The sequence below is a fragment of the Lasioglossum baleicum genome, chromosome 9, assembly GCF_051020765.1.
Source record: "Lasioglossum baleicum chromosome 9, iyLasBale1, whole genome shotgun sequence".
Lineage (NCBI taxonomy): Eukaryota > Metazoa > Arthropoda > Insecta > Hymenoptera > Halictidae > Lasioglossum > Lasioglossum baleicum.
Window position 1 is genome coordinate 18,215,172 of NC_134937.1, and position 26,568 is coordinate 18,241,739.

At 39.5% G+C, this 26,568-nt stretch overlaps 5 protein-coding genes and 1 long non-coding RNA gene across 18 annotated transcripts; 5 read left to right on the top strand and 1 right to left on the bottom strand.

Annotated features, from left to right (window-relative positions):
- Window positions 1-1,590: 1,590 nt before the first annotated feature.
- Window positions 1,591-5,104, top strand: LOC143212308 (uncharacterized). The gene is made up of 3 exons (XM_076430952.1): window positions 1,591-1,746; window positions 2,521-2,856; window positions 3,544-5,104. Exons 1-3 carry the CDS (start codon window positions 1,729-1,731, stop codon window positions 3,910-3,912), a joined length of 723 nt encoding a protein of 240 aa, XP_076287067.1. The 5' UTR covers window positions 1,591-1,728; the 3' UTR covers window positions 3,913-5,104.
- A 273-nt stretch (window positions 5,105-5,377) lies between these two features.
- On the top strand, window positions 5,378-7,870 carry LOC143212315 (uncharacterized). Its single transcript, XM_076430969.1, has 3 exons — window positions 5,378-5,635; window positions 6,223-6,376; window positions 6,492-7,870. Exons 1-3 carry the CDS (start codon window positions 5,544-5,546, stop codon window positions 6,711-6,713), a joined length of 468 nt encoding a protein of 155 aa, XP_076287084.1. The 5' UTR covers window positions 5,378-5,543; the 3' UTR covers window positions 6,714-7,870.
- LOC143212314 (uncharacterized) lies at window positions 7,361-7,865 on the top strand. The gene is made up of 2 exons (XR_013009673.1): window positions 7,361-7,496; window positions 7,644-7,865. It is a non-coding gene; the product is annotated as an uncharacterized LOC143212314 (long non-coding RNA).
- Window positions 7,871-9,696: 1,826 nt separating the features above from the next.
- On the top strand, window positions 9,697-13,056 carry LOC143212310 (uncharacterized). 8 transcript variants are annotated; one of them, XM_076430963.1, is made up of 4 exons: window positions 9,697-9,843; window positions 9,963-10,087; window positions 12,036-12,389; window positions 12,565-13,056. In XM_076430963.1, exons 3-4 carry the CDS (start codon window positions 12,036-12,038, stop codon window positions 12,796-12,798), a joined length of 588 nt encoding a protein of 195 aa, XP_076287078.1. In that variant the 5' UTR covers window positions 9,697-9,843; window positions 9,963-10,087; the 3' UTR covers window positions 12,799-13,056. The 8 variants fall into 8 exon arrangements, with proteins under 8 accessions (XP_076287078.1, XP_076287073.1, XP_076287072.1 ...); XM_076430958.1 differs by having other exon boundaries at window positions 9,698-9,843; window positions 12,033-12,389; XM_076430957.1 differs by having other exon boundaries at window positions 9,699-9,838; window positions 12,033-12,389.
- On the bottom strand, window positions 12,993-18,748 carry LOC143212302 (uncharacterized). Of its 6 annotated transcripts, none has more exons than XM_076430941.1 (7): window positions 18,546-18,748; window positions 15,786-18,177; window positions 15,474-15,701; window positions 14,239-14,615; window positions 13,852-14,094; window positions 13,602-13,761; window positions 12,993-13,494 (listed from the first exon to the last, which is right to left on the bottom strand). In XM_076430941.1, exons 2-7 carry the CDS (start codon window positions 18,168-18,170, stop codon window positions 13,459-13,461), a joined length of 3,429 nt encoding a protein of 1,142 aa, XP_076287056.1. In that variant the 5' UTR covers window positions 18,171-18,177; window positions 18,546-18,748; the 3' UTR covers window positions 12,993-13,458. The 6 variants fall into 6 exon arrangements, with proteins under 6 accessions (XP_076287056.1, XP_076287054.1, XP_076287055.1 ...); XM_076430939.1 differs by having other exon boundaries at window positions 15,786-18,460; XM_076430940.1 differs by having other exon boundaries at window positions 18,541-18,748.
- Window positions 18,749-19,606: 858 nt separating this feature from the next.
- On the top strand, window positions 19,607-26,023 carry Man1 (LEM domain-containing inner nuclear membrane protein MAN1). Its single transcript, XM_076430943.1, has 12 exons — window positions 19,607-19,764; window positions 19,849-20,244; window positions 20,503-21,197; window positions 21,281-21,383; window positions 21,463-21,674; window positions 22,535-22,749; window positions 22,841-22,972; window positions 23,067-23,196; window positions 23,764-24,043; window positions 24,142-24,369; window positions 24,475-24,665; window positions 24,999-26,023. Exons 2-12 carry the CDS (start codon window positions 20,081-20,083, stop codon window positions 25,124-25,126), a joined length of 2,478 nt encoding a protein of 825 aa, XP_076287058.1. The 5' UTR covers window positions 19,607-19,764; window positions 19,849-20,080; the 3' UTR covers window positions 25,127-26,023.
- The last annotated feature ends 545 nt before the right edge of the window (window positions 26,024-26,568 follow it).

Sequence of the window (26,568 nt, forward strand, 5' to 3'; positions counted from 1 at the left end):
GAGACTGCTCTTTTCGAAATTACAACAGGCTCGACCTAGACCCACATGATCGTCGTCCGATCGATCGGACACCCAGGAAGATTAACGATGTTTGCGTTGGTTGAAAGCGTTCGACGAACGATCACCAGAGAAACCAGTTATTCCGCGAACCTATTCCGACGGGCATCGTTAACGCCTCGAGGCGGAATCGGTTAGTCATTCACTCGTTCATATATCTATCCATTCATTGTGCATCAACCGCGTCTAATCTTGTGCAGATGCGCGGCGAATAATCCGGTTGCACATGCACGATACTCAAGACGTGTTAAACAGCCACTGAATGGGCGTTTAACACCTGTGACGTGTCCGCGCGGTGGTGATCTGTTCCAGAAAAATGCGAACGAGATTCTTTGAACTCTCGCCACTGATGAGCATGCGGTGTGCTGTGTACAGATAGGGCGGTCCGTTATCGGAAACACCAGTAATTCCGAGTATTCCTCCGCGGTCACGTTTATCGTGAAACGACTGGTTGAAAATATTGCACAGTTTCAGAAGTATGAATTTATTATTTCCATTTGGCCATAGTTGTTATTTATCGGACGAACGAAATTCGTCCGATTCCTTAAAATTTTGATTTAAAATGTGAAAGGACCGGTCCGACGCAAGCTTGACGGCCTGCGCGAGAGTTGCAATGACTTTTATTCATGTTCACGCTGGCGAACTGTAATAACTAGACTGCGGATTTTATGCATTTATTACCAAAAAAATGGGTACGTACAATTTAAACCAGTGGACATGTCAAAAATATTCAAGGACATCATTAATGTTTTAGTTTCAGCTTAACATTTTTTATTTTGCATAAAGATCCGCAGTCCAGTAATATAATACATAAATTTCGCTGTAATCTATGTAGAAAGGAAATTAAATTTCATTTTGTACCCAATATAAAGGATTGAAGCATTTTGCGAAAGAGAGATACAGATCAAAATTGATTACAGAAAACATCGGATTATTATGTGCGGCGTGTTTTCTCTCTCTCTCTCTCTCTCTCTCTCTCTCTCTCTCTCTCTCTCTCTCTCTCTCTCTCTTGTACGTTATAATTTATAAAATATCAGAGATAGTCTGAATCATCAAGTCTGATCATTGTAACATCTGCAATCCATCGTCGCCCCTGAACGAATAAATGAAAAATCTGTTGCAGAAGAGAGAATGTGGACGCGAGTGTACCCGAAGAGTCACCGCGCGAGCGTTCGAGAAAAATATATTCCCGAAAGAATTTGTTCGGATCGGTACATACGTTGAAGCCTGACGCCACGCGTTCTTGCTCAGAAAAAAAGAAAAGAAATCGCGAGAGCTACAAACGATACCGCTATCGGATGAAGCGGTATCAAAAGTGGGAGGGACGATGACGCTGCTGGGATCGAAAATCGCTGGGAAGGATGGCGAGAGAAGCTTTCACCGCGCCGCGCCGCCGCAAACAGTCCCGCGCGTCCTTTCTTTCCTTTCTTCGTGATGTATTCGCGCGAGGCTGACTCATTTCGGTTCAGCTGGATGTATCGCGCACAGGATTCCCTCTCTACACGGCAATCTGCATACCAGCCGCAGCTTAATCGTGTTCCTCGGGATCGTAAACGCGCGCCACGTATATATAACCGCGATGCTCGGTCAATCTGCTCTCCCAATCGCGACCCAAGTCTCGACCAGAACGGAAATCACTGTGAACACTGAGACAGAGAACCATCGACCACCATGTGGACCGCGCTCTTGGTGAGAGAACTATACTTCTCCTATATCATCCCTCGCTGGGATGGTTGGATAAAAAAAAAGCTGGATAAAAGTTCTTTTTAACACGTTGCATTTATCTTTACACTTTTTACACGCGTTTCATGTACTTCTACAAGATTTTCTTAAACAGGTTTCGTTAATTTTTACACGACTTTTACATTTACTTCTGAAGGGTCTTTCTTTAACATGGTTTACTTGTTTTTATCATTTATTTGACTTGTTATGCACCGTGTGAGAAAGAAAGAGTATATTCTTTTTTGCAAGAGAAAAACAGGAGAAAGACGTTTAAAATTGTCAGAGTAATATTTATTTGCGTGTCTATCGAGTGTTCTTACAATGAAAGACTGAAACGCGACAGTAATGCGCCTAGACTGCATTTAATTTAACTAAATGATTCTTTGTAGAAACAATAAAACACAATACAATAACGCGGTGATAAGCGGTGAGGAAACATGTACATACACATTATGAAAAGTCTTTCAGCCTAACTGTATACATACATACATCCACATCATTAAAATGTCTCTGACAATGAAATAGTAGCGCTGTAAATAGTGTAACTCAACTTTCGAAAGTATTATTTTTCTCCCAGCTAAACTAATGGAATAGGAAGTGTCTATTGTATAATCATTCTTCGACAGCGATTACTGTTATCTCGACACACGGCAACACGCACCCCCGGCCTCCGGGCGGCATTGAAACGAGCGTCGCAATTGCTATTGGTCTTACGAAAAGATTTCTCACTTAATTTCTCAGCTATTGTTCTTGATCTCGTCGTTCGATGTTGGAACTGCGAGAAGCCGACAGTCGGATCCCTCGGATCCGACTTTGGAGGACATTGTGCATGCTTCGGCGCGACTTCCGAAGAAATTCCGCGAAGACAGCCGCACGAGGAGAGTGCACATTGCAAATCAAACCAACTTCGATGGGAAAGTGGAGAAGATCCGTATTAACTCCGACGAGGACTTCGCTGGACCTCAGGCGTACGGAATGCCGAACAAGTACTATCCGGAGAACAATGATCGCATTCCGGTAGAGAAGAACGCCGACAGAGAGAAGATCGACTATGTGCAGCAAAGAGTTGTCAGAGCGGTGAGTTGACATTGACGATCGAATGCATCATTAAAGTGCGGTAACTCTTATCAAACCTCTCGTTTGATCCCCTTAATCTTCGCATCGATTCGAATCTTTATCGAGTATTTATTATTTTGAACAGCCTCGGTTCACGGTCGTAATGTTAAAATCGCGAATCAAGTCGAATATTACAAAATTTTCTTACGAAAACCTCAATGTCGCGTAAACGGTTCAGTGACACACACACACACACACACACACGCACGCACAGGGTGTCCTAAAAATAAAAGGGGCGGTTCCTGACGTCACTCGAGGCAACTTCTACTTTTCGGGTGCGGGATTCTCGCCTTCTCATTTCTCGATAATGCGCACAGCATTGGGTCCTATTTTAACGTTTACGAGGCGTAATTCGGCATTATTCGTCGGCGGCATGTAGCTGTCGCAGCTTTATGAAAATAGCTACATGCGCAGTGCGCAGCTTTATGCTTTCGAATAATGCCGAATTACTACGCCTCGTAAACGTAAAAACGCAGTTACTTCGAGTGACCTTAGGAATCAGCTCTTTCAAGGAAGTGCAACATTTATGGGACACCCTGTATAATACCGACAGCCTTTCGTGCAACATCCTGCGTATCCTGAACTATACATATGTGTGAGAAGTTTCCAAGTGGTCTAAGCAAAGAAAATAAATCATTCACCGCGTAGATCGAGGCCTACGGAAAGACTAAGGAGCATCTCGAGACCAACGGAGAGATCGAGAGGGTGCAAGAATCTCCCGTTGCGATGGGACATCAGACAATAAGAAGAGCCTCGGAATCGAGAATAGCGAGATCCATCGACGCGACAGCGAAACCGACAGCTGAAGTAGCGGAAGGTTCGAGGAAAGGTTCCGAAGACTTGGAGGCTCAGGACGCGAAGGTGTTCAGACCTTTGTTCGTCTACAGGCAACAACAGGTGGCGAAGAGGCAGTCCCGCCCCCATTTCATCAGACCCTCCTCTTATGGCCACGGCTACTACCAAGCGTACAGGCCTAACTCTTACCATCAACCTAACTACTTGTACCATGCTTACTGAACCATCCTTTCGCCCGATAACGTGTACGCGTCTTTAAATGTCCGAGAAGAATCGTCGAAATCCTGCAAACGTCGACGGGGAACGATTTAACGGCGCGGCGCGAGAAGTTCTTTGCGAGTCGTAACGAAGCTTCGAATTGATATCGAACCGTGACAATTAAACTGCGAATGTTTATGCGAATGCCGACCGTTTCTCAGGGAAATCGAATTGGCAAAAAATCATCCTATTAGCTGCAACGGACTTGGCGGATACGAAAATAAACAGTCAAGTGTGCCAATTATGTAATATGATCTAGTGCTTCCTCTCGAATTCAAGGCTGACATCCTGTGCCATTTTTTATTTTTCAAGCGCAAATATATGAGAACATTTTAGTCAAATATTTATTGGTACACTTAATCGAAGGAAGGTCCACTTTTATGTTGAATTTATGTTGAATAAAGAACCGCCGTTTAATTTATCGGAACATTTAAAAGCGATTGCGAATGCGAAAACATTCGTGTTTTTAATTGATTGAATCGCCGCGCCGCCGCGCCGATTCTATTGTGCCATAAAAAGAAGATTCTTTCTGGCGCTCTGGCGGGTGTCGCTTCATCCTTGCGTGGGTGACAGAATGTTTGCGAGCCGACGCGCGACGGTTGAAAAATTGATTCTGAAGCGAAATTAATATCAAAACGATCTGTCTAAAGCATAGTGGTTCTTAACCTTTTTCAAGTCAGGGAACACTTTTGATTATTGTGTATGAAAAACATTTGCGGAACACCGAAATTAGTGATCCAAATAAAAAACAAAGAAAAACATTTCGCGTAGAAATAAGTATATTTTAGAAAATATATTATTAAATATGTCTAATATATGTATTTCGGTTAAGAACCAGTGGTCTAAAGTTTAGTAGCATCGAGAGGGTTAATAAAGAATAATGGAGCGCGATATGCGATATGAAAATGTCGCAAAGATTGCGAAACGGTGATTCACGCAGGAATGGAGGTTGAATGAAATATTAATCTCGACGATTGATACCAAAAAGTATTTTAGAATAAAGAAGAAAGAATTCTCGATAGTAAACGTAGAAGAAACCAATACACATATGTATAAGCTGTTATAGTAATGACATAGTGTGTTATTGTACGTTTTTGTTGTTATTCTGTTGTATGAGCTAGTATAACAAACAATAAACTGTATAACGTGAAATATACATATTTAGTCCAAGAAAATGACTGAATCTGCATCAAGTAAAAAAACTCTTTCAACCTATACATATAGTGACATATCCGAATAATTTTATAAATTCCCAACTGAAATACAGTCAATTATGATTAATCAATTTCAGCAACTATAATTTGTGAAACATCCCGTATGGGCCGTGTAACGTGTGTAATAAAACACAAAAACAGGCGAGGATCGAGATCGAGATGTCCCGAGTGGTCCTGATTCAGCGTCAGCAACCCACGATGCATAATTGAGTCTCATACTTGTCAAATTTATAATGCTGTTGTTGTGATATAGTCATCGATAACCTTCGATCATCCGACATTGATCACCTCTCTCGTCACGGGAGAGATCCTCGAAAAATTCCCCGTTCTCTTTTGCTGCTTTAATGCGTGTAAACAGTGTGTGTGTGTGATGTGAACAAAATGTCTTCAAACCTAACCATCAGGAAGCGAATAGACAGTACTAGTTTCACAAAAATGATCGACACGGATAAGAATCGCGAAGACAGACGCAGGTAACGAACTTGTACTTCGCGAATACTCGTTTCTAGGATTGCAAGGGTGCGGGTTGCGCGCCTTATTTCTCGATAATGCAAAGCGACGGGGTTTTTCATAGTAGTCAAAAACGCTAAATGAAAGGTCAAACTAGGCCCCGCAGTCGCCCTCAAAAGCCCTATTTTTACGTTTACGAGGCGTAATTTGCATTATTTAGAAGCATACATCATCCGCATACCCGAAAGTCACATAAATCGCGGGAACACGGTGATTATACGCATATAATTTCTCTTTAAACTCCGCCGTGCAGTACAGTTTGCGAATAATGCGCGACATCCATGAAAATCGGGCACGAACTTGCGCAATACAATCTGGATTGATTGATCGATGCTGATCGCGCGCGGTCTATACATTGATCTTTTATCTAGCGCTTTTGACTATACTAAACCCCACAATGAGAACCCCCATCTTTGCGTTATCGAGAGAAATGAGAAGGCGCATATCCCCTTGCGCAACCTTGCAATCCTATTGTAAAAACGAGTCTACCCCATTAAGATTAAATTCCGCAGTTTAGCGATAATCGAAATGGCAGACGTTTTTTACGCAGATTCAGTAAAGTATTGTCGCTGGTGAACTCGGTATCGGTGTGTCTGCTGAACGTGTTGGACATATTACTTCTGATCATCATCATGCCGTACATATTCTGGCAATGCGCCTCCGCGAACGACCGCGTCAAAATCGTCTTCCGCGCCATCATGGAAGTGAGCCTCGCGCGATGTCCAAATTGAATCGGCATTCTACGACTGAACAAAGATTTGTACCGTTTGCAATTTATATACATATTCATGGAACACCGTATATAATTTATGGGAACAGGTCACGTTGGAATTGCTGATGTGGGTGATCTTCGCCGGCGTGTCCATATTGATGACCACCACGTTCTTACTCGAGGAAACCTATCTAATAGCAGGGAGAAACAACACCGAGAAAGTGCAACACCAAGTCAACACGCGAAACGACAGCGGGGATAACTGCAGGGCTTCGGACTCGTGCGATTATTCCAGCGAACCGGAAGAACCGTCGTCGGTCTCCGATTAGTTTCCACAAATATGTATTTTTTTTTAACTGTTTTGTCACAGATTTTCACGACGTAAACTGTCGTGAAAAAATTAAATTATTATTAATTATTACTAGACAGAGCACTTTGTACTTTCTACAACATTATACGCGCGAAGAAAGAATGACGCATAACATTCTTCGATAAGAAAATAAATTTGTATTAGTTCAAACAACATATTTCTATTCAGTCTCGTGCATGTAAGTATACTATACATATGTATAGTTGCGTCTCTAGAAAGTTGATTGTGAAAATTGATTTGTATAAAAGTGAATATCTGCAGTCTGGTAATGCCAAATGGTTTTCGCGTTTCCCTTGAATTACTCACTGTTTTGACTGCACCCGCAGCAGCGATGGACGTTGCACGCTTCTTCGTCGAAAAAGATTGTTCGATCGTTGATCGAAGAAGCCTTCGGGGAAATCGAGTACGCAGACTATACGTATTTCAATGTCCACATCGTGCACATTCAAAAGCTATTTTCAGCAGAACGCGCGATAGAAGAACAGGGGAAACAATAACAGAGATACCACGCGATAAAAGGTGAAAGTTTACAAGGTATTCGTGCATAGAGAGAAGAATTTCTAAACTGACTGGACACCGGAAAATTCGGGAAAATCCCGTTGTTATCTGAACTGCGTGAAATATACTGTGTATAAGCAGGAGATGGTCGATATTCCTGCATTATTACTCCGTCCCGGTCATTCGAAAGGGACTCGATCCAGCGAGTATGCGGTTATCAACAACAACAACAGTCTTCGTCCTCGTAAGTTTCAATTTGCACGCAATCAGTTTTTATGACTTTTTACAACCGTATGAAAGAGATCTTCGCTGAACAATGAGAACAGATGTGCCAAAAACAATATGAAAAACCGAGAATACGAGGAAACTATGTAACAGAGATTTTCCCTAGGTCAGCCTGCTGGCAATGGCGTCGTCGCGTGGCTTCAGCATGAGACAACCCAACGACCTCACTGTCGACGAGAAACATCCCAATGACGTGCACACAGCGGTCCACGATCACGATCACGATCACGATCACGATCATGATCTGACAGAGTCCGCGTCATACCGAAGAAGAAAGCCGCTGTCGAGGCTGCGACCGCCATTGCTACGGCGATCCTCGACAGTCTAGTTAGGGACATCGCAAAGTCAGTGACAGTCCAATCATATTAAACGCCGTCATCGATTTAACGCTAGCCCTTCCGCGTAGGCCCTCAAGGCTGCGGCTCTCGAATTTATCAAAACGTTCGCGAGAAAAGCTATGTTTCTGTTCGCTAAATTACCGATCGATGCTCTCACCGGTCTAATGGAATCGCCGTTGTTCGATTCCGTGATCAACATCTTGCTACCAATTTTATCAGACAACTAACTGGTCCCAGAACGATTACTTGAACGTCGAAGACACGAGAGGACGAGTTTCACACTACGTAATAGCAGACTATATTTTCGAAAAAATAAATTATTCTCCATTCTCATGTCAGAGTATAGGCAATCATTTTTTATTGCAAGGGTGCGGAATGAATGCGCCTTCTTATTTCTCGATAATGCAAAAATGGAGGTCTTTCAGTGTAGTCAAAAGGGCTAGGTAAAAGATCAGTCTAGAGTCTAGAGTCTAGACCGCAATCGCATTGAGAAATGAGAAGCCGCATCCCGCGTACCCTTGCAATCCTGGAAACTGTATGGAAACGAATCTATCCCGTTACGAAGGGGTAGACTCGTTTTTCCAGGATTGAAGAATCGTTTTCCCAAAGATATAGGGGTAAGACATAGCGTAGTCAAAAGCGCTAGATAAAAGATCAGTCTAGGCCGCGGTCGCCCTCGAAAGTCCTATTTTTAAGTTTACGAGGCGTAATTTGCATTATTCGAAAGCATAAATAAGCTGCACATGTAGCTATTTTCATAAAGCTGCAAATTACGCCTCGTAAACGTAAAAATAGGACTTTCGGGGCGATTGCGGCGTAGATCGATAGGTATCTTTTATTTAACGCTTTTGACTACTGAAACCCCCTACTATCTTTGCATTATCGAGAGAAATGAGAAGGCGCATATCCCCTTGCGCACCCTTGCAATCCTAGAAACGAGTCTACGCGATTTGCTTACGCATCATTCATCGCTATGTATATCATTAAGCTACAATATTACACAATGCGTTGTCTATTGTATTGTTAGAGCCAACAATGATTTCTGATATATCAGCATACATATGTATATGTAACCCGCTTAAATTTTAGTCACGAACACTCTGCGTACTCTTTATACACCTATACATATACATTATTGTATAGTCACTCTTTACTCTCTACATTTACTTTAGTAACATTTATGTTATACAACTGGAAAAACTTGAAAATATTACTTTATCGACGATTGTACGTATACATACATATATATATATATATATATATATATATATATATATATATATATTGTATATATATCTTTCCATTGTATTTCATATTTATGGGAAGAAATAAACACTATTCGAACATGCTATAACTGCGCGATCATTATTAAATATGCCTTTAGTCGCTTGGAAAGATCCACCGATAACGATTGTATTAACGCTTTAACTACCGGAAACCTGTTAATGGGCTCGTTGATGACTGTACCGCCGTACTATGAAAGAATCATAATAATTTTCTGCTACACGATAATCTCAAAAGAAATTATTTCATTTGTATTACTACAAACAATTAAATTGGTTCCTTGAACAATTATTATTAAAAATCGAAACTATCGATCGATTGTTTATCTTTGAGCATGCTGGTTAAGTATACGCGTATATGTTAAGACGTGTTGAGTACATGTTAGCATATATATTTAAATAAAAATCTACTTTGTATGTGTGTGTGCAATTTCTCTGTTTTCTACTTCTACCGTTTAAAAATTTATACATATGTATACATACTGACCCGCGCGAACCTTTTGTAAGACAAACATTCGACGAGCCACGATTTCCGGCATAAATTACAATAAATCGCGCTGGTGAGGCGCGATAATCAATTTATTTCCTCTGCTACGTGAAGCTTCGTTTCACGATTGTACGAGCATTCGTCGAGCCGACATCGAATCGGTGTTTCATCGATCGCAGTTCTCCGACCAAGTGTAAAGTTTCGTAAAAAGAAAGTCTTTTCTTTTTTATTTTACCAATAAGAAGGAAAAGAATTAAAGGAGCTGCCGAGGACAGTCCATGTAGTCCATTATATTTACCGACCGAAATTGCTTTTAGTACTCGAGTACACAAAACCTTCGCCATAAAAGACACCGGCGCGACGTTTCGTCAGGATTCAGCAGTTCCGCTTTCGATCGTTGATCGTTGACGACAGAGCCTTGCCCTTCGGCGCTTCTTCAACGGTAAGTGAATTACATCATTGGCCTTGATCATCGATCGTCCATCGACGCGACGCGACGCGAGTACTTGCGCTGCTCCTCGACGCGATCGTGACTCCTTGAAACGTATACATGTATGCGAATACAAAGTCCCTCGAACACTCTCGATTCTACAATTTCAATCGGTGGATCGCGGTGGACAATCTTTTTGTTGGGAAAAATTCAAACTGCGAAAGAATCGATCGTTGATACTTCGGATCGTGGCGACCAGATTACGGATCTTTCCGAATTCGTGACATCTGTAACTTGAAATTGTATATGTAAAGCCATACGACCCTCTCTTTGATGTATGTAAAACTGTACATGACTCGATTACGCGCATTTACGACAAAAATATAAACATTTTTATTTCACCCTGATTTTTCCAATCCGTGAGAACAGAAATTTTGCGTAAAGATCCGCAGTCTGATAACGCACCGTCCAACACCAAATTTCTTCCACGACTACCGTTGGCTGGTTTCGTATAGAGTTTTTCGCGCCGATTAATTCCGAATCTGTTCTTAATTTTTTTCCTATACTCGCAGTTTTCGAGAAACGTAACTTTGAAAAAAAAACATATTTTTTAACTTTAAACAAATATCGCGACGTTATTATAAAAGATATCGAATTGTTCTTCGGCAGCAAAAGATTCCGTAGACTTTTCCGCGAATACAGCCATGTCCAATATTAATACGTTACGATTGGATCAAACGTGTTTGAACGATGATTACCAAGAGACGGAGAGACACCGCGCGCACTTTTGCACCAATTTTTGAGGATATTTTTTGGAATTTATCTAAAAAAATGAGGGTCCGGCGGAAAATCGAACTATACCGCGCGCGCGACAGAGCAGGCTTTTATCTCGAGAAATCACCATTTCAAGTTTGCACGGTCGACGTTTTCTTCGAACCGGAAAGCAAAATGTATCTTGGCCCGACAGGAGTCGCCGCCAGTGGCAACAATCGTGACGCATTAATATTGGACATCGCGCTGTATGTATTCGCGGGAAAGTCTACGGAATCTTTTGCCGCAAAGAACAATTCGATATCTTTTAGAGAATAATGTCGGAATATTTTTTTAAGTTGAAAAATATGTTTTTTTTTCAAAGCTGTGTTCCTAATTCGGAATCAGCGCGAAAAACTCTACATATGTATAAGAAGGACCCAACAGCAATTATAGGGAACATAAAAAAAGTTGAAATTTCTTGGACAGTGTAATATATTATACTATTTAAAACAATATGATAGAAACTGCGGTGTTGCAAAGCTAGGATTTTTCTTTGAATTTTGATATTTTCTTCAAGTCCGTCTATGTATACCGAAATGGAACTTGTTCACAATCAGTCGATTGTGACCGCTCAACAACTACAGAAATTATATATGAAGTAATAGCGTATATGGCGTATAGTAATACTGATTATGCAGATATACAAATTTTCTACCTGAATATTTTTACCGTTTTAAATTATACACTTATACTCATTTTGATTTGGTGCATAAATGCACCGAATCCGCTATCTAGTAACGACAGACTGTTATTTCATTAATTTTTTAAATTTCGGCTATAATCTATGAGCGTCGTCGTCGTCACAAGTCAAGAGTTCAACCTCGCCAACCAGAAAGTCAATGAAACAACAAGTGTTTCGTTTTTCCTCATTCATCACGTCAGTTTCATTATAGCAGTCGCAGCTTTGGAAATTCTGCGACAATTAAACGTGCTGCCAGAAGACTGCTTGGAGTGTCATAGCTGGCTTGTTCGGTACTATATTGTTCTCACCTGATAGTTCGTTATAGTGCGTATAAGAATAAGAGTGTTTGTACGTGGTCGATTGGGTTCCGAGGCTCAATCAAATAAAATTCATAGAAATCGAGGACTATCATCGCATAGAGGCGAATAAAGCTTGCGTATGTATCCAATTCCTGTTTGCCAGAAGATGACGAAGAGACTCGTCGCTGTATTTCTGCTGCTGCTGTCGGTGGCAGAAGGCAGACATTTCTGGAGACAATGGGGGCCGCCTCCAGGACATTCGCATTTCCATCCAGGTCAAACATTCGAATCACCAGGACAAGTATGTCCACCAGGACACGTACAATCGTGTTCACCACCGGCGCAATCACAATTTCCACCTGTCCAACCACCACCACCGCATGGTTTTGCACCAGGCAATCATCAGCCTTCTCCGAATTGGAATCAGCAACAAACACAATTTCAACAAAACGGCAATCTCAACTCAGCCGAAGTCGGCAAGGCTGAATGGGTTTGCCGGAACCCAGCAACGGGAGACATGGTATGTGACATTATACTCCGCAAAATGACAACTTGGACGCGACTCGAACTTTATTAGTGTTACCAAAGAGCCTTTCCTTGCAAAAGCCAATGAAAAAAATACTACAGTTCTCTACGTCGGTTTAATTTTTTTTTTAAAGTTTTTTTCACGAATTTAAATTCTTTATCGTTCGCAGATGGTTATCGTTGGCATTAATGGTGGTGGTCCACCATCCGAAACCGGGCAAAATCCGCGCCATGTACCCGATACTAATGGGAATGATCATCGTCGCGGCAATCCCAACGATGGAAATCTCAACAACGGTGAACATACAACTCCTCAGTCGACGAACTCGGCAAACGAACCTTCCCTTCCACATGGGGGTGAAGGTCTCATCGACGTTAGATTAGGGGGGCTGGATAACAAGTAAATAGCAAGCGAACATTTTCAGAAAATCTACGAGATATCCACTAACCGGAAGAATCAAGGAGAGAAATGAAAAATAGCCAATCTTCTGTTCTTAATCTTTTTTTCTTATTATAAATCGTTTGTACTTTAGTTTTTCAGTTTTATAACGAAGCAATTCGAAATGCAAACCAATAAAAAAAATTAAACGCACAAATATAGAGATTATCAAATTGTATATTTCGTTATATACTAAATCATAATTAAAATAATATTTCTTTAATTTCTATAGCCTTCAGTCTCTCGTTACATGCATACGCAAACTCAATCGTGTATTTCATAGTATAGCATACACAACTTGATATCAATTTATATTACTCGATTCAAATCACTATGCAGGCTATACATACCCTGTATACGAATTCAATTGTATGTATGTATGTGTTGCAAATACATATTGTGATTTAACAGCGACGTAACACAAGAATATAAACGAAGAAAACAAAACGAACATAATATTCTCGATCAACTGTAGACATAACGAGTAAACTTGTTACGATATAATTGTCACAAGAGTAAGCGAACCTTACCAAAATACGAACTGTAACGTTAAACGAAACAAGAGAGAACGAATATCGTACAAGAAAGAAAGACGAGTGTTCGAATCGTACACTAGGAAAGATTTTTACAAGACGAACTTTGCTACTTTCGATACTCGTTGCTGTAAAAAGAAATCGAAAAAAACATTTATGAATCAAGAAGATAACACCTTGAACTTGAACTCGAACTACCACGCTACCACACAGAAACAGTTGTATGAAATCTTACCGAAACTTCAGGAAGAACATTGGCAGTCTGTGCATTTTGCAACAAAAGAGAGGATCCGTCTATTTCTATACCTCTCTCCGCGATGTGTTTTAAAGTTTCATTAGCGACTGCATTTATCGTACCCGCGTTAAATGCATGATTATCGCTGTGTAAGCGGCACCTGAAAATAATAATTTTTAATTTATGCGTGTACAACATTGTTTATCGCTAACTCTAATTCGTGGTAGTTGTGATTGGTTGGCGCGCGTACCTCAACGGTAGTCTGTCGAAATGTTCGTATCCCGTTACGGGTGTCTCGCAAACGTAGCACATCTTCGCTCCGCACGAACAAGTGATCAGGTTGCAACCAGTCTCCTTGAAATAAGGTTTTCTGCAACTATAACATTTACGTACGAGTGCTTCCGTCATTTTTTCTTCCAATAGCAAACGTGCTTTGCTTTTCTTCATTATTTCTTCGCACTGTAACGGCACGTGATTTAACTTTTTACACAACCTACAGTTTCACAAACGAAAGACAATTGTATAAGAGATAACGCGAACGACACAAAGATGGAAGATGTTGTATAAAACATGTATGATCCTATATACTAATGGGACTGTAACAAATATGTATATTCTTCATGCCGAACTCACTTACCTACACGACTCTTTCATACAATCGGTATTCATACATTTAAAGACTTTGTCTTCGGGTGGTGGTATGGATGCGAATGGACAAAATGGACAAGAGACCAAACCATCCAATCCAGCAGCCATCACCTCTGTCTCTTGTCTTTTACCAAGAAGGATACTAAACTGTGTTGGTGGTAACGCTTTTTGTAGAGTGGAAGAGCTAAATTCCTCGTCGCAGTCCAACAAGAAACATTTTACGTGGGCTTTTCCTTTTCCCATCTCGACTTTAACGGCCGTTTTGATACACGTTTGACAAAATATGTGTCCATCGTTACACGTGAAGCATTTCGATGGCAAGCATTCGACTTCGAAGCAATTCTCGCATTCGAAAAATTCATCTTTCTATCGAGTATATATATGCGAATCAAATTTATTTTAATTTTAATTCAATGTCTCGATGAATACAGGCTGGTGTCATTTTACCTTTATCGTGCCACCCCTTGGGGGTGGGGGCGGGAGAAGATGAATCAAACTTAAATGGGAACCCCCATTTTTCATTGCAAATTTGGATTTTCCAGAATAAAATACACAAATTTGACCTAGGAGTTTTTGCATTTTGCTCCCCGAGTTTGGTATCGTCGCGCGTGTCCCCCTTCGCGACGAACAACTTTCATTACCCACTCGTTTCGATCCGATGCATAGTTCTCGAGATTTGTTTCGATGTCTTCGATGTCTTCGGATAAAATGACACCAGCCTGTTGTATATGTATAATAGGATCCTCCTAAGATTTTCTTATTACGTACTATGTGGTAAGCGTTTCAAACACAATTTCAGTGGTCTTAAAAATCGCCGCTATATTTTTTTGCCAAGTGCATTAATTTTATAACATGTTATGTAACTGGTTACAACCATCTCAACATTATTTCAAAATCTAATTTTTCTCGTTAAACGTACAAAGTCGCTTGAACGAGAGAACGAATACTCGTTCTCTGGTATAAAAATATGTTGATGAGAAAAACGATTCCAGAAGGGTGATCGTTGAAAAGAAATTTCGAATTATGAAACTCCTCTGTTGAAACTATTAACCGAAACTGATTTAAAAGATTTTTCACATGTTGTTGAAAAAGTAAAAGTGATATTTAGATGTACACGGTGTACATGCTGTACAGCCTTATGCGAAACATCTTGTACAATTTTCATTTAAAAAATGTTTTATTATCAATCAATATATATCGCACAGTTTATTGAGAAAATATTACCTTTAGCGCCTCGTATTCTTTTTTCTCCTCATCCTCTATCCTATTCATACAGTTTCTAATTTGTACTTTATGTAATATAAATGCACATTCTTGTAATAAAAGTATATCGTGTATATTATGGAGTTCCACGGGAGCAGGTCGATTTCGTACGGAGAGTTTGTCCAATGCTTCCGCGGTTAAACTTAAATTATATTTGTGAATTTTGTAATGTTCCTTCAAAGTAGACTCCTACGAATAGAAAAATTCATTTTAAATTCTGAATCGAGATACATTGTTACGTATACGGACGAGACATAATTTTTGTTAACATACTTGGAGTCCGTTGAAGCTTAATTTCAAGAAATTAAGGGCTTCGTCGTTGTAATTGCACCGTCTATTTACATTTTCGAAATGCTGAAATGGATCTGGAAATAGCTCTAGAAACATTTCCGCGTTAAAATTCTGAAAATATTGCTTCTGAAGTTTTGTAATTTTCATTCTCCGCGAAGCCTCCTCCTTTGTGATATACGTCGGATTGTTACATTGAGTTTGTATAAAGTCAGTTATGGCATTTTGATCGCCATTCATGTGTTGCACGCGTTTCCGCAGGTATTCTTCGTCTGCTCCGGGAAATATGCTGAACAAATTAGCAACCTGTTGGTTCATGTTCTCTTTGCAAACGCGTTTGTGGTCCTTTTTAATCGATACCGGACATTTTTCATTATTTTCGAGCATATAGTCTATCAAGTCTTCCGTCATTTGATCCGTACCGTCGTCGTCGTGCTCCTCGTAATATTGGAAACACAAGTTTTTAATGTAATCCTGATCAATATTTTGAAATATCGATAGTAATTTGTTATATATCGGTTCCACGTTTGCGGGTAGAACATGTTTATTATTTTCGCGAATAGACTCCTTTCTTTTCTCGCCTCCGGATGCTTGTCGTATCGGAGTTGAACCGTTACCGTTATCATTAGGTACATTTGAATTACTCGGATTATTATTTGCGGTATAAATAGATGTTTTATACCGATTCGGACACTGCTCTGTCGATAATGTAGCTGAACTTTCTGCCGTCGGTACTCTGTTCGATGGAATTGGTGTTTCTATATTATCGGTACGACGATCACTCGGAGGAGCATCTACCGTGTCCATTGGCAACTGATTCGACGTACCACGAGATGAGACGTCGTTTGAATTTTTGCAAGCTGCAACGGTTACCGCGTCATTTTCAAACGATGAATCTAAATTTTCCGATGATTCGTTGGCGGACGTGTCGTCATTTTTTGAATATTGCGAGTCTTCGTTGTCACATTTAAATGGAGCGCACACTTCCTTCTCGTCTTTAGCTGATTTATCGTTGTTGCTATTTGTATCGGCGATATTCGCTGCTCTCGACTTGTTGTTTTTCTTGATAAATTGTGAAACGTTCGCGTTGGAATGTTTGAACTTTGAATGTAAAAAAAATTGTCTTATAATATTCCGTACCGGAAAGTTGATATTTCTATGATCTACGTTGTTTTTCTTGTTCTTTACGTTTTTCATATACTCCAAATATTCCATGTACTTGTTCAGCTGTTTGTAATTATTCGTTGAACTTGGTTCAAATGTGTTTTTTAATTTGAATATTAATTTTGCAGGTTGTAATATTCCATTTTGAATTCGTCGTGGAACTGTATCGCTTTCCGTTGATTTCTTTTTCGGTTTAGCTCCTGTGTTTTTAAAACTTTTCAAGCTGTCGTCGTTCGATAGTATAATATCTTCGTCTTCGTCTTGCACAGGAGAAACCGCAATGTCTCGCGTTACTATTGCCGCGTTATCTCGTTTTTTCTTTTCGATTAATACCGCTTTGTTATTTTCAAAAGTAGTATCGGCATGGTGGTGATTAGTTGAGTATTTTGAACAAACTGATTTACATTTTCCAATGGTTTTCTCATGACGTGAAAACTGATGCGATGCCATCGTCGGTCTCTTACTTGGTAATAAATCCCAAAGAGTAAGTAAAACACGATTTTCCGCACAGCGATTTTTGCGCAAAGCTGCAAAAATTTGTTTCCGCGCGAATTGAGGTATGAGGTCATGGATCTTTAACACCTCTTCCCACAATTTTTTATCGTAATACCGAGATTCCTTTTCTACAAAATCTTTGCTGCAGCCTGGCAATTCTACTATGCTTTCACATTCCACCTCTGCTGCTCTTCGCATTCGATCCGGGACCATCGTCATTCGGTTCTCTTGCTCTAAATTATTATTCGGATCATTATTATTTTCTTCTATTATATCTATATCCACTACTGCGCACGGTATAGCGCGATCACCATCGCTCGTAGTCGCAGCATCGCTTATAGTTGTTGCGGTATCGCAAAATTCTATGCTAGCGAGTAAAGGTGCAGATTTTGGAGATTTAACGGAAGGTAATTCCCATTCCTCTACATAATTATAATAATTATTGTCCACGTCGGAATCGCTAGAATCTATACATTCTGCCTCTACGAATAGCCCGTTTGTTGTTCCTTTCGTCATAGTTGTTTCACGTGTAAATGTTTTACAGCTTTTGTTTGTTCTATTAGCAGGTACAACCAAGCTACGATGTTGGAAGTCACGTTCCGTGGCATCAAATGTTCCAAGAATCGTTTCCGTTGCCAATTGAAGCTTTTTCCCAATATTACAAGTGTTTTCTCTTATTGCTTGAGCATTGATAACAAAATTCTCACACATCTTGCATCTACGGAAAAAATAAATTAGCCCACAATAAATATCAGTACACGGACACACGCCACATCATCTCATGGAAGCGAGAAATTTATTATTAAATACTAACACAAATGTGTGTGTGTATTTCTTCTCTTATTACCGTGTCGACAAATACAAAATCTTTTACTATTGATATTGTGCAAACTGTGTATAGTAGCCAAAATTGATATAAATTTATCAGTAAACAACTTTCTATTCTCGTCAAAGTAAGCGACAAACGCGACTGTTGGAGAACAAACGATACGTGTACTTATCTTAAAGAAACATTTGAATATCGTTATTAACAAAACTGGAATTTCCTTATACAATATTTTAGCAAATGATACATAAATACCTCACCGAAAATATACATTATGTATAACATGAAAAATTATATCCAGTATATTTTCATAACAATCCCACCACGTTATATTTTCAGCGAAACAAAAACAATGCACACATGTTTCTATTTATAATATGGCCGATGCATAGTGGCATTTTGGCATACATTGGTGCAGCAATTGGATGGCATGCAATGGCGAGATTGTGAGATATTGTGCAAGATTTCTCGCGCATGCGCGGCGATTTTAGACTCAGTAAAGTAACATTCTCGATAAAATGTGGGGTACCTTGAACACCCCGTAAAATATCGGTACTTTTCCGCAAATATACACTATGTATTCTATATATACGTATACAACTATACAGGTGTCCCAAAATTCGTGAAAATCCCGAAAGGGGGTGATGGTTCCTGAGACCATTTCAAGCGCATTTTCCTTTGCAAAAATGTTATCCGCGGCTTTGTTTCAGTTTCAGTGTTCCGATATCGCGCATCGTTTTTCGTACGATGGATGGCCGCTAGAGGCACTGCGCGGAAAAAACAGTAACGTATCTACACGTATCTATGAAGGACCAAATCCTCTTTGTGAAGGACGAGGTAGCGGAGCTCTGCGCCCTGCACAGTTTTTTTTTAGATGCGCCTGCACCGTTTTGTTTTTAAATGCGCCTGCGCAGTTTTTGTTTAGATGCGCCTGCACAGTTTTTTTTAGATGCACCTGCGCAGTTTTTTTTAGATGCGCCTGCGCAGTTAGCAGTAAGTGTATATGAAATAAACGTTATGTTTTATATTCAAATTTCCCTCTCAGCGCCATTCTAATCGAACCTATATTGCGGCGGTAACGCTATCGTAACTATGTTCGCGTGATCAACGGGTCATATGGTCACCCGCTACGTGGTCGTAAAGCGCTCTCTTTCTAATTGACCAATGAAATGGTGGGGAGTGCGTAGGAAGTGAGTGGAATTGACTGGCTCGCTGCGTCCCCACCAACTATCGGTGTGCGAGTGAGATAGATATACGACCAGCAGCAGCCGCCATGGCAGGCTTCAACGCTTCGTACAGGCCGCGCGCGCAGTGTCTATCTTGGTCTATCTTGTCTATAAGTCTATGGTTGAAGCCTGCCATGGCGGGCTCTCTCGATCTCGATTAATCCTGTTCCATGACTATATGGGGATGACAGGCAGGGGGACAGGGACAGGGTTGTGGATGGTTGTGGAGCGGCGTGAAGCGTGAAGTGAAATGGTATGGATGAGTATGCGCGCGACCGCGACCGTTAGAAAATTGCGCCATTTGTTTAGTTGTTCTAACCAAGATTATTTTCCAAAGTGTTCAAGTGTGTTCAAGTGTTATCACGCGGCGGACCATTTATGACGTCGTGAAAGGTGGCACGCGTGGACACAGATGGTGTTGTGAATATTACGTTCTGTGTGAACGCTTGGCGAAAATCCTGATCACGCTTCCCGTGTGAGTGCGTAGCGGGGAGGTTCGTCCACGAGGGAACTTTTTTGTACCGGGTCCTTTTCAGAGAAGGAGCTTTTTGATTTCTTTTGTAAACAAAATGTCGGTGGACACACTGAGCGATGCGGAGCTACGCAGCAAGCTGATGGAATACGGATACCCGGTGGGCCCAGTGACACAAACCACCAGAAAAATCCTTGCGAAAAAATTGAAAAGTCTAATCGAAGCACGGGGTTCGGGTTCGCGGTATTCGTTAGCTGCCAGGTAATTTTAGCACGTATCCTTCCAATTTTTAATCGGTTCTCGGATAGACATAGCGAGTTCCAAATAATTGGATCCAAACAACAGAGATTCCGTTTTACGATTTGTATTCTTATTCGCAGCGAACGTTTATCTGTAATACCGTTATATTTCGAAATTGATTTGTTGTGTTTATGTTCTCATATGCTCTCTTACATAATGCTGGGAATTTTTGTTACAATTCTTTTCGTTTTCTAATCTGAATTAATTTTCATGCGTTAGATACAGTAGCGAGGATACGGACGATGACTCGAGTTCAACATCGACAAAAAAAAAAAAGGCAACAGCTAATGCTCGACGACAAACTCTGGCAAATCCGATGCCTCCGCCGCTGTCGGTTCTACCGTCTTCGGATACAAGCATATCAAAAAGTTCAGTTAAAGAGAAGATAGCACACCCTGCTGAGTTTAAGGATCCCGTAGCACCCGATTACGATAGTTCGTCGTCCTTCACGACTCGTATGGTAACGAAAACCACACAGAAAAAATATGTCAAGACTAACAAAACGTCGTCGAGCGTTACCGATGGCTTAGAGACAGGCTCGGACTCGGATGTTGTGGAGGAAGTAAATAGAAGATATTCTCCGTCTAAATATGTATCCAGTGTTGGTAAATCCCATGACTCTAGATCGTACGAGCACAACACATCCGAACACGAGCCAGTTACAAAATTATACGATTCGAAATCCAGATCTATACATACCGTAAAAGACAATAAATACAGCGAACCGCTTTTCGATTCGAACATCTCTCCGATACATTCTCAAAAGGAAGATATTTCTACGAAAGACAGTAGTTCGGATCAAAGAGATCTTTTGGCAAATTATGAAACACCATTTTTATCCGAATTTACTAGAAGACTCAGTTCGCGTACATCTATGGGCAATCTGGCATCTACCTCTTTGTCCAGTTTAAAGAGTAAGTTTAAAGTTTAAAGAATAAAAATTCTCACTAATGTTCTCTATGTAATTGTTCGCTATGTTTTTTTTACCACCGTCTAGGTCCAACTTTACGCCATACATCTAATTTATCGGAGCCGAAAGAGAAAGATTCGAATGGTCACTTTTCTTCTACAAGATCGCTGTACTCGACAACGAGTCCGAGGTATTATAATCGAAAAAAAACCTGTTGTAATATATAATAAATATAGTATTCGAAAAATATGAAAATTGTTTGGTTCAAGGCATGCGACAACGTTGTTAGATAGACCCCGAGAAACAATGGGTAGAACAACGTTTAAGCCATCGGCCACAGGCAGAGAAGACACGCGCAACAATCAAAACATGGTGTCTGTAATCCTGGTTGTGGTACTGGCCTTATTTTTTGGAATACTTGCAGTTATATACATGGGACTCGGTGGTGGGAAATCAGAAACATTTCCCTCGCTTTCAACGGGTAGGTATAGTTCAGAATCGTAGTATCGTTTTGAATAAGATTTCTAGGAACGTACACTTGTCAAACACTACAATGAAAGGAAAAACTTACATATATTCTCTATCAGTTTGTGGGAAAGTTTCTGAATTAAGTTGGTAAATATATTAACAATAAGTAAATATGTATGTTGCAATATACCATATATATATGTTATGCATCATGAGTTTGAATTATATAATATATAACTCTATTTTGAACTCAAATTGAAATCGAATAATAATCAGATTTTCTAGAAAGAGAGCATACCAGTTAAGCTAGTTAAGATAAATTTTTGTACTTTCGATTTCATTAACTTATCGCATGGTGTATGTTAGTCCCATTGCATGCTATTGTATTATTGGATATTGGATATCGAACCGAAGGAACAACATCTAAAATTGTTTTTCGTAGTGTCAAAGTTTTTGTCTTACAGTTGATTTTATACATATTCTTTCTCTCTTATATAAACTTTTTAAAATTGAGATGTGTAATCAGTTTTGCAAGATTCTATTTGAAATATGTATTGTTTTTTTAACGTGTTTAATAAAATAATAAGTATTGTATTAACGATGTATTTTGATTTTGATATTTTATTTCCTTTCCCACATTATACAATAACGATCTTATCCTATTTTCTATTGTTTGGTTCAAACTGTCAAATAATTTTTCTTTTTTTCATATACAATTTATATGTACATATTTCAATATACATATACAAATATACAAGTTGGGAAATGACATTACATATTCGATTGAAAAATTCTAATTTTGATTATATATATATATCGCGTTAAGGAATCGATAATATATACATATATATATGTATATATTTTAATTTATAGATAGCAACATACCGTTATGCTTTGATGGAGCTGACTATGAATCGCCTGGAGTTAATTGTGTAATGAAAGAAAATATAGATTCTGTGCTACAGTTATTAAAGCGACTTGAACCGATTTTAACGAAAAAGGCAGTGTCCATGATATGCGACAATTCCAGCGAAACTCCTTATCTGACCGATTCCGAAATCCTGCAAATGTTTACGAGCAGTAAAGTGGTAGGTGGTTGGCATGAATGAATTGTACCGAAACGAAAATTATTCTACGAACTTGGCTATATATGTGTGCAATCATGAAATTGTTTTACAGAAAAGTTTGGAGGTGAAAGAGGATTTGCAAAATGCACAGTTGCTCGTCATTAAAAATCCTAAATGGGGTATCTCTTTGATAGACATAAACGATGATAATGACGGAGTTCCCGGTGAAGTTTTGGATTCCTTGGTATTGTAAAAGCTTTTTCCATCGTTGCGATTAAAATACAATTGATTTTCGATGAGATGTATAAATTAAAGGGAAACGCGTCCTTTTCTTACAGGATAAATTATTTTCTACCCGCTTAAATGGGAAAGTTGGAATGGTGATCACGAACCCAGAATTACCGATGCAATGCCTCGTTAAAAATAAGCTCTTCACCATATTCTCCTCTCTTCTGATTGTGTCACTTGGTAAATTTTTTACCGACTTATTATGGGATGAATTTTCTTGAGATAACCTGTGCTGTATGTGGTGGTGATGAGGTTCTACGCAACGCGATAATATATTCTTACATCGAAAAAGCTATTTCGTTTTGTTACAAAACTACATACTTTCATTATTCTGTAACTGTGTCGCATTAGTAAATTATTCCTTTCTGATTATAATCATAATCTATGTTATGCGATTTTCTTTGGCATGCAGTGTATACAAATTGCATGATAATGTTTCACTGACAATGAGAGAATACAGAGTGTGTGTGTGTGTGTGTGTGCGCGCGCGCGCGCGCGCGCGTGTGTGTGTGTGTGTGTTAATTAGACTGCAGATTTTTCTAGAAAAACATTTCTTTTGTTTGTTAGCCGTGTCGCGCGATCACATTGTTTAGTTCACATTTTTATTTCGTAATATATTACAAAGATTAGCACGTGCGAACGTGGAAATGTATTCTCTATCAACATCTGCAACTGTTAATTGTTACATCGTAAGCAACAGTACAGAGTACAGTATCTTATAGAAATAATGTCGCAATATATTCTCAGGCCTCCTAGCAGCTATAGGATTGCAGAAATTATTCGTGTGGTATATAAAGTACAAGAAAAGTACAGAAAGGGAAGTGTTTAAGCTTGTTAGCGAGATTATTAACATGGTTGAAATGCATCATCAAAATGCTGCTGTAGCATCGTCGCCCGGCGGTGGCACACAAGAAAGTTTTCTTGCTATCAGTCATGTACGTGATAATCTAATACCACCCAAAGATCGTAAAAAGATGGCCAGCCTATGGGAGAGAGCAGTGAAATTTTTGGATGAAAACGAATCCAGGTAAGCCCTTCGATTGCGACGCTCGGTGGCGGTTTTCTTTCTTTCGACTCGGATCTCGAGAGTCTATTCTTTGTGAAAATGAATAACGGCTTTCACAGAATTCGAAGGGAAGTGCAGCAGGTTGCAGGGGAAGAGTTTCATGTGTGGCGTTGGCTGCCTAATAACAGCTGTCTTAACAAATCGAACGCACAGAACAGTTTCGTTCTGAACAAAAAGTCTAAAGTATGGCAAGGCCAAGCGTTCGAAACAATGGAAGGTTCTGTTAACAGCTTGACGTGTTCGCCAACACCCTGTTTGAAGATCAGACATATGTTCGATGCAGATGTGTAAGCGCGTTTTCGAATCGTTTCTCCATCATTTTTTCCTGCTCAACATATATCGTTGACACGTGTGTGTATTCGTACGTATGCATATGGTTTACGTTCGTTTAGAGAATCCGAGGATGATGACTGCTGGGAAACAAAGGTACAGGACGCTATTCTAGAGAAATGCGGGGAAGGTGTAAAAATACTTCACATCCGTGTAGATCGTGGCAGTCGAGAAGGGTGTGTTTACATGAAGTGTCTGTCGCAAGAAGACGCAGGGAAAGCTTACAGGGCTTTACACGGATGTTGGTTCGACGGTAAGCATCGAGAATAGTATATGTTAACCCGTTAACCCTTTGCGCTCCTCAACTATTTCAATCTACATTCTACATGATCAGTTTCACGCACGTCACGCGTACGAAACTGATTTATCTGATATCTAAATTTGAACAATATTTTGAATTTAATATTACAGTGATTTTGAACGACGCCTCGCGCGTGGAGTCGTCGTTCGAGTGCTAACGGGTCCTAAATACTATTTTATTTTTATGAATTACGCGCGCGCACGCACACGCACGCATGCACACACACACGCTCGCGCAGTTTGCGCTGGATTATCATTTCATTAAAAAAAGATTGCATTGTTTCAGGTCACTTGGTAACTGTAAAGTACCTGAGATTGGAAAGATACTATGAGAGATTTCCAGACGCGCGTCATTGTACGATACCTTTGAAGCCAAGTAACAATCAACGATTATCTATGCAGGCAGATTACTAGGGTTGCCACAATTTTCGAGTTGTAAACTTACACAGAGAATACCTCTTTGCTTGTGCATACACGCGTTAACAAGCAAACATATGTGAGAATCTTTCACCGCTAAATAATTGTTTGCGGACCAGAACTTGCGCGAGATACTTCTATTTTTTGCTCTGGAAGAGAATAGAACTTCATACATTGTATACTTATCGCGCGCAGAAACACAGAATCCGAGGGACTTGTAATTGTGTGTGTGATAATGTTCTGAGAATTCGAAGAGACAGAGACTTTTTATAATCATTTTCATTTGTATTTTCTAACGCGTACATTACTTACTATTACGTTCTATAATATTTTTTATTCTTTTTTGTTTTTGGAAGGAAGAAATATGTCGCAAAACAAGACTCACGAATTATATTATTTATGAGAATCTACTGTAAAGTGAGCGTAAAGATATCAAGTTTCAAGCTGCATTTTATCAAGTTTCCAAGTAGCAATATACAAGACAAGAAATTATGCATATCCAAAATTCAGTAATGTAATATATATATATATATATATATATATATATATATATATATATATATATATATATATATATATATATATGTATGTATACTCTCCTCTTGTGCGCTCAAAAGATGTGTTCGATTTACCCCACTTGAAATACTGGTTTTAATGTTATTATTTAGTTATCATCTTCGGATAAATTACGGACACGTTTCCTTATGCTTTATTAACATATATACTGAATAAATGACGATCTGTTTTCCTTACGTGAATACGTTCGTTTCAATGAGTTTTATCAAATTTGCTAAAGAAAAAATCAACAAAAAAAAGAGAAAAGATTGGATTGTAAAGTGTAAAAAGTACACAAGAAACTTGGGAAAATTATGATTAAAATTTCGTATATCACAAGTGCGTGTTATATATCGTAATCTGTAATAATAACGTATGCCGTATGTAGTTTGTATTTAAATTTAATGACTAGTGTGGCGGCACCTCGCGTCTTCTCCGCTAGAGGACTTTTCTCTCCAACCAACCAACATAAGACAACATCCTTTCCACGGTTTCTTGCGTTATCACTTGTTACACGCGTATACGCGATCTCCCATATAGGATGTCTCTCTCTGAAATAATACGATACGATATCGAAGAGATTGAAAGACCACGTGAAAATATATTGTGAAAATATAGAACGACAACATTTCCGTAAACACAATTCTTTCGTTTAAACAATCGGTAGAAATATCAAATAATAATTAACAGACTCTTTGCGACCTAGCCCCGTTTGAACAGCGCGGTGAAATTTGCGTTTCAATATTTCAAGTGCAACCGCAAGTAGATGAAAAATGTTATTCTATATTTTACAATTTATTTGTCCAAGCTTGAAAAAGCTATAATTCAACCCTCAATTTTGTAGCACTAAATTGAGGTCGACTAGCGGGAAATGCTCCTTTTCT

What these genes read in the sequence shown, in the direction of transcription:
- LOC143212308 (XM_076430952.1), top strand. An exon ending in AGCAAAGAGTTGTCAGAGCG is followed by an intron (nt 2,857 to 3,543) that starts GTGAGTTGACAT and finishes TTCACCGCGTAG; the next exon opens with ATCGAGGCCTACGGAAAGAC.
- LOC143212315 (XM_076430969.1), top strand. Translation starts at nt 5,544, where the DNA reads ATGTCTTCAAACCTAACCATCAGGAAGCGAATAGACAGTACTAGTTTC. An exon ending in AATCGCGAAGACAGACGCAG is followed by an intron (nt 5,636 to 6,222) that starts GTAACGAACTTG and finishes TTTTTTACGCAG; the next exon opens with ATTCAGTAAAGTATTGTCGC. An exon ending in TCTTCCGCGCCATCATGGAA is followed by an intron (nt 6,377 to 6,491) that starts GTGAGCCTCGCG and finishes TTATGGGAACAG; the next exon opens with GTCACGTTGGAATTGCTGAT.
- LOC143212310 (XM_076430955.1), top strand. Translation starts at nt 12,009, where the DNA reads ATGTATCCAATTCCTGTTTGCCAGAAGATGACGAAGAGACTCGTCGCT. An exon ending in ACCCAGCAACGGGAGACATG is followed by an intron (nt 12,390 to 12,564) that starts GTATGTGACATT and finishes TATCGTTCGCAG; the next exon opens with ATGGTTATCGTTGGCATTAA.
- LOC143212302 (XM_076430941.1), bottom strand. Translation starts at nt 18,170, where the DNA reads ATGTGTGAGAATTTTGTTATCAATGCTCAAGCAATAAGAGAAAACACT. An exon ending in TAAGCTTCAACGGACTCCAA is followed by an intron (nt 15,702 to 15,785) that starts GTATGTTAACAA and finishes TTCTATTCGTAG; the next exon opens with GAGTCTACTTTGAAGGAACA. An exon ending in TTCGACAGACTACCGTTGAG is followed by an intron (nt 13,762 to 13,851) that starts GTACGCGCGCCA and finishes TATTATTTTCAG; the next exon opens with GTGCCGCTTACACAGCGATA.
- Man1 (XM_076430943.1), top strand. Translation starts at nt 20,081, where the DNA reads ATGTCGGTGGACACACTGAGCGATGCGGAGCTACGCAGCAAGCTGATG. An exon ending in TACTCGACAACGAGTCCGAG is followed by an intron (nt 21,384 to 21,462) that starts GTATTATAATCG and finishes GTTTGGTTCAAG; the next exon opens with GCATGCGACAACGTTGTTAG. An exon ending in ATTTCCCTCGCTTTCAACGG is followed by an intron (nt 21,675 to 22,534) that starts GTAGGTATAGTT and finishes TTTAATTTATAG; the next exon opens with ATAGCAACATACCGTTATGC.